This window comes from Engystomops pustulosus, chromosome 2 (assembly GCF_040894005.1).
Source record: "Engystomops pustulosus chromosome 2, aEngPut4.maternal, whole genome shotgun sequence".
Classification (NCBI taxonomy): domain Eukaryota; kingdom Metazoa; phylum Chordata; class Amphibia; order Anura; family Leptodactylidae; genus Engystomops; species Engystomops pustulosus.
The window spans coordinates 31,768,154-31,782,820 of record NC_092412.1 but is presented as its reverse complement, the minus strand read 5'-3'; the positions used below and the strand labels follow the sequence as shown (position 1 = coordinate 31,782,820).

Sequence of the window (14,667 nt, the reverse complement as noted above, 5' to 3'; positions counted from 1 at the left end):
TGTTTGTCTCTACAGTGATATGGTTTAGATAAAGACAGTGCCTCCTCTGCTTGTCTAGTCATGTCAAATACTGAGACACAGATAGTACTGCCTCCTTGTCGCTCCCTGCGCAATAGTTTTGATATAGACAGTGCTGTCTCTGGTGTCTAGTCATGTCAATGACTGAGACACAGATAGTACTGCCTCCTTGTCGTTCACTGTGCAATGGTTTCGATATAGACAGTGCTGTCTAGTCGTGGCAATGACTGAGACACAGATAGTACTGCCTCCTTGTCGCTTCCTGTGCAATGGTTTTCGATATAGCCAGCGCCGCCTCTGCTGTCTAGTCATGTCAATGACTGAGACAAAGATAGAACTGCCTCATTGTCGCCTTCTGTGCAATGGTTTCGATCTAGACAGTGCCGCCTCTCCTATCTAGCCAAGTCAATGGCTGAGACACAGATAGTACTGCCTCCTTGTCACTCCCTTTGCAATGGTTTCATATAGATAATGCTGCCTCTCCTATCTAGGCACAGATAATACTGCCTCCTTGTCTCTATTTTGTACTGCTATAGATATAGATAAAGCTTCCTCTCTTAGCTAGTGAAGTCAATGAAAAACCGTATTTCTATAGAAGATGTCAATAGATGTGTAGACGCAAGGCAAAAAAAGGATAACGCTGGCCCCACACTGAAGTGCACATTTTTTGGAAGGAGACATCAAAACTTCCTATTTCATTTGGTTAGACATGTAATGGCATCCAGCATTATTTGAATGGTGCAAAACATATACCCTTGCTATGTGACCCCCATGATTACCACTAATCCGAGTGTGAATGCAATTAACTTTTATTAGATCTGACATCAATGATCATCTTTCAAATAATTAGACTTATCCACAGGTTCGGGGGGACCTACAAAAGCCCGACTTCTCCAGCCTAGAGGCATTGGTCACACGTCCATTTTCCACTCCACATCCTTTGCCTTTCTACCTTTTTCTGTCTTTGGATGTTCCACCATCTTTCTTCTGCTTCTTGAGCGTTTCACAGTTTAAATAGATTATCGCAACTTGTTCTGTCCCCGTAGACTTTTCGACATGGCGAATTTATCTTACTCTTCTCGATTTGTTTTCCAAACAGAATCTTTCCCCCGCTCGCTGCCTTATTAATCTCTGCCTTTGTAACAAATGTACCCTTTGATAGTCATTGCGCAAATGTCCGTAAGAAATGTCACTATTTCCTTCACTGGGAAATGCTACATTTGTTAAAATTAAAGGGGGTCGTTACATAGAAAAAAAAAAGTGGAAGGTACAAAGCGGGATCATTATGGAATGTATGTGATATAGCGTGAAATAGAAAATGCTGAATTCTACATGTACTTCCATATAATTGGATGTATAGGTCACCATCATAGATGCTATAACAATGTGTTTTTGCTTCCTTGTTATTCCTTACATTACGTTAACACTTTCTTAAAGTGCCACAGCAATTTGGCCAATTCCCATTAAATATCTTGGAGTCTATGGTCATTTATTCCCTGTTAAATTGGCCCCCTGACAATAAGCTGATCACATGATGTCCCATTATTTGGATCCCCAGTGATTAGTGGTGATGTGTAGGTTAACTTAGCATTAAGTGCCACCATGAGCAAGATGAGTCACAAATAGATGACAATGATGTGGCCCGCCGGAGCAGGAAACGGTCAAATTACAGAAATGTGATGGTATAATGATGCGGCTTCAACTAGGGGTGCACATGGTCCTGTCTAATGAGTGGTAGAGTTTTCCACCATTGCATAAAAACTACTGTACTGGGTCTATACATTTTGAAGAGTATTGTCTCAGTATGGGCAAGAAAATGAAGTCCAAAATGTAATCAGAGATAGTGACACAGAGACTATGCTCAAAAACAGGGTGTGATGGAGACACACTATTGTGCCACCGAAGCAGTATGGCTTTGGGCTAATTCCAAGGCCGTTAAACTTTAGTAAAACATGATATGGCTCTCTCTATGGCTTTCAAAATGGGTCAAACCCCACGTGTAAAACTGTGATAACCAAGAAGGCAATGAGACTTTTATGGTCCTATTAACCTCAGGAATGACTGGACTGGGATCTGGAATTCATTGCAATGCAATGTATGCAATGAGGACACAATGCCACTACGAGTAGTCCTGGTGTAGGTGACAGCTGGCTAGGGCGTGTGAGTTTACGATGGTGCATAGCACCAGTGGTCATGCTGGGAATAATCTAAGGACCCAAAAGTCACCAACAAGCAGCAACGAAAAACATGCATCCAGAAAACAATAGATCACAGAAGAACAGTTGTCAATGGCAGTACTCCTTTCATCTAGCTTTCTTTAGCTGTGTCTGAGAATTTGTGGCACTGTAGAAGACAACAGGTCAAAAGGAATCAACATAATTTACTCATCTTATACTTAAGAATAAAATCCCTGTAGCTGGGACCTATGACCTACTCGACAAACACGGCAGAGGTTCCATAGCCAAGGCATAAGAAGACCTCCCTACTGCATCTTTGTAGCCTACAAAGAAATCATTAAACCTTATCTGCTCACTAGAGATCTAAAATAGCTGTCTGATCCACCGAACACAATTAGGACCATAGATATGTTCATTCAACACTTTACTTCATCATCGTCAACATCTTTGGGAGGCTTCCTGGATAATTCAAAAAATGCTTACAGAGGTTTATTGCAATGGATATTGATAGTATGTCCGAAGATTGGTCTTGGCATACCAAGAATACAATAACTGTAGTTGATCTCTCAGGAGCTCAATATCAAAAGTCAACAGAAACCGGTTCGGTCTACACTGCTACTGAGCTAAGGGTTCACATGTAGCCTTCTCTTAGAACTTGTAAGGAAGGTTCCTACCTTTACCGACTTTCTCGGACCTTCTGTAGAAGCCAGATTTCAAGCTGCTGATGTCTTTTGTTTTGCTGTGACACAACTCTCCTAAACCAGCTCTTAAAGGGGCACTTCTAGGAGCCATAAACAGTTGAGAAGCACCCCTTGAATAATATAGAAGCACAATGTCATATACACCCAAGATCCAAAGCTACCAGCCTTTCAGGCTGTCCACAAACTTCCTCTACCTCTACAGGTAGGGCTTTTGTTAAAAAAAAACCTGTAGAAATGTGTACAGACCAAAAGGACAGCTAAAAACACCAGACACTGCTAAACGTGATGAAGATGTTAAAGGAGCGCTTGGAGTGTTGGGTCCATCTGTTTGGTCTGTACAAATTTCTAAAAGAGTGAAGATGGAATAGACCGTTGCTAGTTTTCGAACAACCACCCAAGGATACATAACTGTCATATCACTTTACAAAAAAAACTTTTTGACTTTCTTATTTAGTCTATATAAAGTTCTACATGTGATAAACCATAAAAAATGCAAACTGGTGGAAATAGACTTAAACATGACTAGAGGGGGCTGCTCCATCTTCTCCACCACAGGGAAAATGAAGAATACCACAGTCTGCATTGAAAGATAACATGTAACTATATACTTGCCGCCAAACAGCCAGGAATTAACCTAGTGTTTCTCAACTGTTCTTTATTTTCCTTACTTGGAACATATAAATCATTAGGTTCGTTCTCAGGACTCCCAGCAGCATTAATGGAAATGTAATTTATAGGCGCTGCACTTGTCCTCCTATGGACCATTAGTCTTTACTGTTTACTGTGGTGACATTTTGGATAATTAGCAGGTTCCTTCACTGGCACTTATTCATTATCTCAATGTGTCAGTCTAGTATCAACGCCATGTGGTGCCTAACGATTTCACAGCACTTGACCACGCTCGATATTAACTAGTGGTCTACACTGTATATGTTCTTAATAACCACATACTAGATGCATGAGTAACCATTCATTGGTCAGTATTCAGGATTGGGCTACTTGAAAACATTTTGGTGAAATTCATGGGACTTTCATTACCAAAATGCAATATTCAATCTGTAAAGATTTGTAGACCCTTCAGCCTTAGCAGAGTTTTCTAGCCAACTTATATTGATGAGCTGTGGGCCATCGAGAGTCCAACACTTGTTTTACTGCAACTTAGTTCCCATTCAATTGAGTGGAAGCTAAGCTGTAGTTAGTCAGTCTGGCTACAACTGTGCTGATTATCGGTATCCCCACCAACTGGATAATGACCAATTTTATGGACAGGTCATCAATATTAATCAGCGTCTCTTCTCATCTTGGACACTTATCATATATCAAAAGGAGATTCCTGAAATATACATGTTTGTTGCAAAACTGAGATCCATAACCATTGAAAGAATGACGATTCTATGAACCATGTCCTACCACATCCCAAATGGAGAACAGAAAAAAGCCCATTGGGGCAGATTTACTTACCCGGTCCATTCGCGATCCAGCGGCACGTTCTCTGCGGTGGATTCGGGTCCGGCCAGGATTCACTAAGGTAGTTCCTCCGATGTCCACCAGGTGTCGCTGCTGAGCTGGAGTCCGCCGAGGCCCGCCAGAATGTACTGAAGTACACCGGCCTATACCTAGTGAAGGTAAGCGCGAGTCCCGCGACACTTTTTTTTTTAAAATGCGGCGGTTTTTCCGAATCCGTTGGGTTTTCGTTCAGCCACACCCCCCTATTTCCATCGCGTGCATGCCAGCGCCAATGCGCCACAATCCGTTCGCGTGCGCCAAAATCCCGGGGCAATTCAGGGAATATCGCCGCAAATCGGAAATATTCGGGTAACACGTCGGGAAAACGCGAATCGGGCCCTTAGTAAATGACCCCCACTATGTTTTCAGCTCTCTTTGTTGACTTCTTTAGGTTGTCAGAGAAAAGAGACTACTAGAGAGAACTGATCATTTATGTGGCCACCTCTATATTTGTTGTCCACTTGTATGTTGTGGCCAACAGCTGCACTTGGAACATGGATGGGGGGATCCCTGTCCTGGACATAAGGAAAGGTCCCAGAAGTGAAGCCTCGAATTATCAGAATTTGATGGAATTTCTCAGGGATTTGCCAAAAATGATATACTATGATAGTGATAATCCTATTAATATTAAGTCACCACATCACTGGCCAAAAAGTGGAAGATTTTGCTTTCACATAGAAACCTACAACTTTCCTTGCTTAGAACACATTCTTACAAATCCCAATCACAATGCAAGGGATTACCTATCACAACGATTAGTCCAATCTGGTAGGTCGCATTATCCTGCCAATGTAAGTATCATGTGTCAACATGGGAACATTAACTCATCCCCTATAGATTATTGTGCAGGCATCACAACCAACTGTTGGCCAGAAATAGACACATAAAGCATAAACAACTAACAGGATATCACAAAATGGTATTTTCATTGAAGTTGCCCATTGCTAGATATGCCAACACACATGTATGGCACTGTCACCCAATTGGGACCCAGAAACATGAGGGCCATGATATTCGACACTTCACCCTACTCTGTTCTTGGTGGGGAAAACAGTAGATTTGACTGTAAACTTGCTTTGTGTCAAACATAACTATAGTTTTCAGGTGTGATTTGGAACATATTGGGGGTCATTTACTAAGGGCCCGATTCGCGTTTTCCCGATGTGTTATCCGAATATTTCCGATTTGCGCCGATTTCCCCTGTATTGCCCTGGGATTTTAGCGCACACGATCGGATTGTGGTGCATCGGTGCCGGCATGCACGCGACGGAAATGGGGGGGCGTGGCCGAACGAAAACCCGACGGATTCGGAAAAACCACCGCATTTAAAAAAAAAAAAGGGTCGCGGGACTCACGCTTACCTTCACTAGGAATAGGCCGGTGAACTTCAGTGCATTCCGGCGGGCCTTGGGGAACTTCAGCGCAGCAGCGCCACCTGGTGGACGTCGGAGGAACTACCTTAGTGAATCCCGCCCGGACACGAATCCACCGCAGAGAACACGCCCCTGGATCGCGAACGGACCGGGTAAGTAAATCTGCCCCAGTGTCCATGTTGCTAAGCTACAGGCTATGAAGGTACAGAAAAATAAAAATAATCATAAAAAAATCTCCACAGGTAGCTGTAGATATATATAAAATATACTGCATCCATGATTCATACATTTTTCCTTAACTTATGCAATGCCAAGCTGTGCCACTCATAGCATAAGTTTCATACAGACCCTGATACTATGAAGCTGTTGTAGAAACACTTTTCTCCCAAATTCTAGATGACCATCTACAATTTTGTGAGTGAGAAAGTTTTGAACATTTACAGAGATCCTGCAGGGGAACAGGAACAATAAATTGCTGGTAAACAAGGAAGATCTTAATTTCCTTAAATAAAACCAAAACTTTATAAAGTTTTACTTGCAGAAAAAAATAATAGATTATCTCTTCTAGAAGAACATCATTTCATCTAGAGTAGAATTTTTAGGACATATTATTCTCCCATCACACATTATACAAAGTGACTCTCTATTTAGTGAAATACATTTTCCAGAATAGGGTAAGGGAAAATGTACCTCTTTTAGCTACCTTGTAAGGCTAAGGAGGTAGCTAAAACAGACTTGGTTTTCTTCATCCCATCCTGGAAAACTTATTTGTATATTTTCCCAGAATCCCTTAGTGGAGCATCAAAGGCTATAAGTCTCCACACGCCTACAAGGCAGCCTTATTTGGCAAAGCCTCCATAAGGAGAACTCTTACTTCCTGACTCTAGTCAAAAGGATCTCACTTAGTCAAATCAGTTCCCTACTCTGTACTGACGAGATGCAACCACTTCAAAACAGCGCTGTCTACAATTGGGAACTTATTCCTTCTGGAATAGATATACTAGTCCCGAATCAAGTCATTAGGCTTCCGGAAAGTCATGCTTGATGTTAAGGGAGCTCCCTGACAAGGTAGCTAAAAGAGGTTTGTTTTTCCTTATCTGATCATGGAAAACTTATTTACATATTCTCTCAGAATCCCCTATTGGAGCATCAATGGCTATAAGTCTCCACATGCCTACAATATTGCCTAAGGCCTTAATTGGCCAAGTCCCCGTAAGGAGAGCATTTGTGTTTTAGCTTAAAGCAATTGCTGCACAACAATAAAAAACAGCAATGGCCCATCAGTGTTTTGAATGGCGGGCACACAACCACACTAAACATAATACTCTTTAATAGATAAGCACCGATGGGCGTTATTTTTATGGACCATGCAACGAATAGGCCTTAGTCAGAATAGTTTTTTACAGATCAATCTTAGACTATAGCTTATGAGGATTCATACAAAATAGATGCAAGACTGAGGTAATTCAGTTGTGAAAACGTCCATTTTTTTGACGGTTTTCTGCCTCTTTCATGTGCTACTGCACGTCTTCAAAAACTACAATTTCAGTCTGCTTTGTCTCAGTATTGCATCCACATCAGTTTTTTCATCATGTCTTTATAGTAACCATTTTTTCACATCTACCTCTACAATTCAAGGACATCTACCACCAGGGTGAAGGATGGTAAACCAAACACACTGACATACAGGTGTGCACTCCCTCTGGCAGGATCCACTCTCCTTTAAGTTTCCTATGTCCTTCTTTTTTAAATAAAAAAAAGGCTTTAAAAATGTATTGACACCTATGGAGCCCAGAGCCCCCCAGGCTCATTTGCATCATTTTAAAAGCCTCTTTTTTTTTTATAAAACCAGAGCATAAGAAGCTAATAGAAGAGCAGATCCTGCCAGAGGAGGCACACACCAGCATGTCAGTGTGCTTGGTTTACAGTCCTTGATCCGGATGGTAGGTGTCCTTTAATCAAAACCTGGTTCTACAATATTATGAATTCTTATGAACATGAAAACAAAGAAACCATAAGATTGATGGACGTGATGTCACAGACCTGGAAAAGCGAAATTTGCACTCAGAGGATGCTTCAAACAGATGTTCAGCTCAATAGAGGTGATCAATAAAAAAAATCCTAGAACATCCCATGAATTTACCATTTTAGGGGATTGTTTTTGTTGGTCTTGCACCTGTAAGAATTGCTGTACATTGGACGTTTCCGTGGCCTTCTGTAAGGAGTATGGTAGATATAAAAGGAACAAATAGGATGAATTACGCTCCTGTTCTTCATAGTTCTGATTTATTGACCCCCACAGTGTAGGAACCTGCTTAGAATGAATTGTTCCGGTCATTCCTGAGGTTAGTAGGACCATAAAAGTCTTCTCATTGCCCCCTTGTTTATCACAGCTTTGAGTTACACGTGTAGTTTGGCCCATTTTGAAAGCCGTAGAGAGACGCATATCATGTTTTACTATAGTTTAGCCACATTTATAACTTCTAATAATTCCTTTTTTTTCCAGTTAATACTTGAGTTGTAAAACTTTACAGCCCGTGCCCTTCGGAGCACAGGTATGTTACAGGTTATGATCCTGCAGTAAGGACACTGTATATAAGGATTGCTTTTACTTTCATCCATATAGAGTTTAGTGCGAAGAAAAACGAGCCGCCATGATGGCAGAACTAAAATACTTGCTTTATAAAGTATCAATGATGACTTTTAACCTTCTAATATACTTAAGAGACGGATCACTAACACGCTATTATTTTTAGTGCTAAGATCTGGCCCATTAAGCTGGATTATGCATTCATTAAAGGGAACCTGTCACCACATCTTTCACAAATACAGCTAGCTAAAGGTTCCCATATAGCTCTAGTAACTAACTGACACCTTTTTTTTAGCTAAAAAATGTTTCCCCTCAGATTTCCATATAATCAACTTAATAATTTTATATGGTATCCAGGGATATGTTTACCGAGTCAAGGGGGGCATGGCCTCCTCAGGCTGACATCATCACAGGTTCTTTAGCCTCTTAACATTAGCGTAACTGTGCCCTATGCATATATTGTATATCTGTTCAATTAATTCACAGCATATCTGCATGGAGGCATGGAGAGGAGTAGAACTCAATACAGACATGCTATGATTTCATTGATCAGATATATATGCATGGGGTACAGTTTGCTAATGTTAAGAAGCTAAAGGACCTGTGATGATGTCACCCTAGTCACATGACAATATTGCTGAATGCTGAGAAAGGGATGATCTGCTGGATTCAGCTTGAGGAAGCTAAATGATCTTAGATGATGTCAGCCTGGAGATCCCACCCACCTTGACTAGCTCTAAATTTCCCTGTATACCAGGTAAAATTATAAAGTTGATTATATGGGGATCTGAGGGAAGCAATTTTCAATTAGCAACTAGAGCTCTATGGGAACCTGCCACTACCTGTATTTGTGAAAAAAGTGGTGATAGGTTCCCTTTAAATGCTGTTTTATTATGACCTAATTAGAGGGATTACCATATTAAAATACATTAAATTATTATATAAAATATTGGCTTTTTCTGAGCATGCCCTATTTGTCACTTGTAGGTGATGCGATCAAATAATATTTGGGCCAATTAAACATATACAGCAGTTCCTCGGGGGCAGAGACAACCAAAACCTCCCCTCTCTTTAAGTATGGAATATATATGTTTTTCCTCTACTGTATGTAGGCCCCCCACTCACTTTTTGGAGATCAAATAATATTTGGACCAATTAAACATATATAGCAGTTCCTCAGGGGCAGAGACGAGCAAGAACTCCCCTCCCTTTAAGTATAGTAGATACATATTTTATCTCTACCATATGTAAGCCAACCACACACACACCAACCAATCACAAAGCTAAAACAAACTCTTTAAAATTGTCCAAGTTTAAATGATAAAAGGTTTAATATTTTGTTACATCTATTGACTTCTAAACAAAAGCGAGTTTCTCTAAATTACCGATAAGAGCAAAGAAAGTTAATATAGTAATGTTTTATCACAAAAGGGAACTTCCAATCTATTTTCATAGATAGAATATTAAATTGTTTTTATAAGCTCGCTGGAGGTGAAATTGAATTGCAAAGAATGAATGATAGTCAAGGACATTCGACAAATGAGATATTCATTTTCGCGAGAAACTATTCGAGGATTTTTTTTTTTTTGATGTTTTTATTTAATTTGCTCAGAATCATGAAGATAAGTTTCCCTTTGAGATGTATAGGAAAGTTGAAGATTGATAACAGCTGAATTCATAGAATCTCGGGGAAAGTGACATAAAGATTTAATATCGGGCTCTATTTTCATAGATGGAAAATACAAGGGAGGGGGCTAGGGGCATGATTAGTGGGGTCTCATAAATCTGCTTCATGGCCTTGTCCCATGAATCAGAATATATGAACATGGAGTAACCCATTATAGCATTTAGCTATTAAAGGTCAATTGAAGGTCATTTCATTCATGGTTCATAGGAGAACACATCAGACATAAAAATGGATCTACAGAATAGACTTGGACTGAAACTCAACATATAAAGGGAGCAATAAATCTGTATTCGAAGTATGTAAAAATGTATGTTACCTGATTTTTTTTGTCTTTTTCCTCCTTCCATGGTCAGCCAAAGCTGTGGATTGTAGGGTTTGTCAAACCTAGGCCTGTAAACCATTCCCCTTTCTTTTTGTAATTATTTTTGATTGGCCGCATTATGGGACTGTAGTGGGTAGAGATGAGAGGGGGGTCCTCCTGGCCAATTAAAGCCATGGTTAGCTGCTAGGGGCATCAGTTTGCCGGTTTGGCCGCTAATACGTCAATATAGCAAGGTTGTGTGGCCGAACCCAAAGGTGGGGTCCGTTCATTTCAATGTGTCAATGTGATGTCACCACTCGACAAAAGGCCAGTGGTGGCAGAGGATGCCAGTAAGGACTGAGATATACGACTTTTTATTATTTTTCCGCTAATTCTGGGGAATCCCTTTAAGATCGCACTTCACTGAAATTTTATCATTGTTTCCATATGTCCATATACCCTGATATATAAACACATGGCTTTACTTTGTTTAGATGTTTTTGGCCATCAGAATTACATGTCAATGGGAATCCTTGTCTCTGGCACCAGACTCCCTGGATTATGTAACTGCCTGGGAGGGACACACACTCTTATGGCATCTACTGCTGATGATCAAGCCACACCTATGAAAGTGTATACTTATAGCCTTCAGATTGTATAGGTCAGTGACGGTGACAGCACGGGTGCCAGAGATGGGCCATCATCCGAGCACAGGGTTCACCAGATAGGGCTCAAGGCACCTTCTGAATTCCCAGACCCTCAGGACACCAATGTACACCAAGTTTTTCATGGTTTTAGTTACAGTTTGTCTCCTGTCTTGATGACTTCTGGCTGGATGGCTTAGGGATAGAATGTTAGGCAGAATGTTGTGTAAGGTCCTTGCTTTGGGGCCATGGGTGCATGTTTATAACAGAGCACACCATCCACAGTACACAAGAGAGCCAGCTGCTCACATAAGAATTGTCAGGGCAGAGGGGAGCAGGACGGCAGCAATAGGGATCTCTACTTCCTGCTGTCTACTTCCTCTATGTCAGTGATGGCTAACCTATGGCACTGGTGCCAGAGGTGGCACTCGGAGCCCTTTCTGTGGGCACTCAGGTCATCACCAGAGATGACTCCAGGTATCTTCCTGCAGTCCCAGACATCCCAGGACTTGCTGTGCACTGAGCTATTTTAAAGTGACAGCTGTACCTGGGACTATTTTCTGCTTTATTGGTGTCCCCATTGTGCTGGTATCAATGAAAACTGTGACAGAGAAGGGAGTATAAATCACAATTTAAATTTCTGTGTTGGCACTTTGCGATAAATAAGCGGGTCCTGGTTGTAGTTTGGGCACTCGGCCTCTAAAAGGTTTGCCATCACTGCTCTATGTGGTCAGCAGTTGCTGGGACAGTACTGTATAAGTGTATAAATGTATATATCACTGCAGTAATGTGTGACTATACAAATATGCATATTTTTGAGTGGAGGAGTCTGTTATGGGGCCCTGTCTCTCCCAGTTATGCCCCTGGCTAAGAATATTGATGACCTATCTCAAGAAATAGGTTCTCATAATACAACTGGTAGGAAACCAACAACTAGAAGAATTTTTCCATTCTCTGTGTTTCAAGTTTTGGTCGTATTTGCATATTTTTCTCCAGGGGGAAGTGCCCATCAGGCTCCTCACATCTGGTATCTCTATGCAGAAACACAATCACAGAACGTTATGATTTCTAATAAATCATTGACAACTTACCATCATTGCGTAAGGTTAGCGGCGTTGGCGGGCTCATGACTCTTGTATTGGTGAGGACATTTTTCACATGGCATATGTAGCTGCCCACATCTGAGGCCTGGGCTTTGGAGATGTATAGGTTTCCTGTTTCCTGGGAGATGAAACGCCGACTATCTTCCGCCACAAAAGATGGATATTCATTAAACACCCAGCTGTAGGTAATTTCTAGAAAAATATAAAATGTAACAGTCAATTAAGGTAAAGAAATTTTTATGAGAAATATTTTTTTGTTGGAGAAGTAGAATAGAGATCAGGAGAGGTGAGTTATACATCTAATGTCAATGTAAGACACAGTTATATTGGCTCGCGGTTAGTTTGTGCTAAGCCTGGTGGCCTCAATCAGGGTTATGTGGTGCTGATGGTGGCCCTGGAGATGTCCATTGGCCAAATCTAATAATTACAATGGCCATTAACTCAGGTCACATGAGATAAGTTTCACATATTTTGATTTGTACATTGATACAGTTCATTATGGGTCTCCCCAAACCTAGAGAACTCTGTCTAGCCTGCTGTTGACATTGACCCTAGAGATCACCTAGGTCTCAAAATCACCAAGTTCAGCAATTGAAAATACATAAAATGTTCACATATTTTGAGTTGGGCAGCCTAATATTTTCTAACAAGTCTGATTCCAGGCTTAGGCAGGCCTTTTGGCAATATGGCCACAATTGGTCTTTTTCTATCGATAGGCCCTTTTATAAACAATTATTAAGCATGTTTACCAAGAACATCATGGGTCTCCCAATGCCTGAAGGACTCAGGTGAAGATGACTAGGCCTATTAATTACCAAGTTGAATGACTGGCAGACCCCTGGGCTAAAAAGGTACATTGGATCCTTTGTCAACAGATCAAACCTGTTCCAGATAAGTACTGAGCATGGTTATCATGGAGATCATCATGTGGCTTCCCATGCCTGGTAGGCTTCTGACCAGCTTTGGCTGAATTTAACAAGCCCATCATCCAGGTCTTATAATTACTAGTGACCAGAGATTTTTAAGGCTAATTAATCAAAATATTGTATTTTTAGTTCGCTTTGACAATTTATATTCATTATATTAATTTTTTTAACAAAAATGTTGTAAGAAAGTTTCAAAACTTTTTAAAAAGTCTCAATGTATATCTTATTCCATACACTATATTCTTATTTTACATTCCTTCGTGTATTCAATCCTTACACTTCAAAGTAGCTTTCATGACACCGATCAACAAACAGTGCCTCACCGTCTATATTTTCTTTTTTTTTTTTGGTTTTTCTTTGCTGAAAATTCCTTTCCCCAAATTGTGCTATTTTTCTTGTTTCAATGAGGACATTTCAGCAAGAGCCGGCAAGTCCTATGATGTATCTGAAAAGAAATCCTTCCCCCTTACTGCTCAGCTTTCTAAAATGAAAATTTAAGCATGTGGTGGTGTCAACCTATAAAGACTTCTTCATTCAACGAGGGAAAAAAAAGCGAGACAATAAAATCAGCACGGAGCTCGGCATTGGTATTCCGAGAAGAGAAGGTAGAAACTTATTTTGCTGACGAGGACTACTGTTATTTACAAAGTTTAGGTTCTGGAGAGTTTAAAACATTATAGAGGATCTAAAGCTGACATTTTTCTCCATGAAAGAACATTCTTGTTTACAAAATTGTCTCCCCGGAGCCCTCGATCTGTTTTATGAAGGTCATTTTTAAACCCTTTAAAAATATCGGAGTTATTTCCATTTATATGAAGGTTTTACTGCGTTGTGCAAATGAAAACCTTAAAGCGTTTGTCGGTAAGCACACAATAGAAAAATAAAAGGGCCTCGTAAAATTAATCAGCACAAAGTTTTGGATGAGGTCATTATATTCGGATATTATATATTATTCACTCTGAAAAATTATTATCCTCTTGTCTATAAGTGAAAAAATGTCCACGGGCGAATATTTTTGATGTATATTCTTTACTGGGTTGTATTGTATAATTAATTATGTAATATAACTGAAATAGTACTGAGTTTAAAGGCACAGTTCAAGTGATCACCTGCCTTGACGAGAAGTTTAGATCCTTGAAGTTCAATACCGAACCGACCGATGCCCAATATGGTAGATCGTAGCTACTGATGCAAAGGTTATTGACGTCAAGTCTACGCAACACGTGGTCCATGCACAAGACTGAGCTTGATGGGAAGGCTCCGTAGTCACTCCATTTTACTATTACAAGGCAAGGGCTTGTTCTACTATGTGCAGTTATTGGTTTTCGATAGGATAGTAGATAGTGTATATTTGCTGGGGGTCCTACCACTAGAGCTCCCAGTGATTACAAGAATAAGGGTCTACAAGACCCCACGTGGATGAGTATTGTGAGATTAGGTGCCAGTGTTCCATCCCTTCTATGTGGTGTATGGGGAAATCATGAGAATCTGATGTTTTTGGCCAGCTTAAAAGGGTTGGCCGCTAATCAATACATTTCTTCCATTAGACATGTCTCTGACTGTATGTCTACCTGTGTCTTTGCTTCCTTTGATAGCCTTTCACCATGCTGCCCTCTGCATATATACATAGCTTCCTCTCTC

At 40.5% G+C, this 14,667-nt stretch overlaps 1 protein-coding gene across 2 annotated transcripts in view; it reads right to left on the bottom strand.

The window, feature by feature from the left end:
• The window catches only part of CNTN5 (contactin 5), an 860,183-nt gene that overhangs the window by 188,260 nt on the left and 657,256 nt on the right, over window positions 1–14,667 (bottom strand). For both annotated transcript variants that reach the window (XM_072134178.1, XM_072134179.1), the window contains one exon: window positions 12,089–12,292. In XM_072134178.1, coding sequence (XP_071990279.1) covers window positions 12,089–12,292 — 204 coding nt within the window. The remainder of the gene's footprint in view (window positions 1–12,088; window positions 12,293–14,667) is intronic.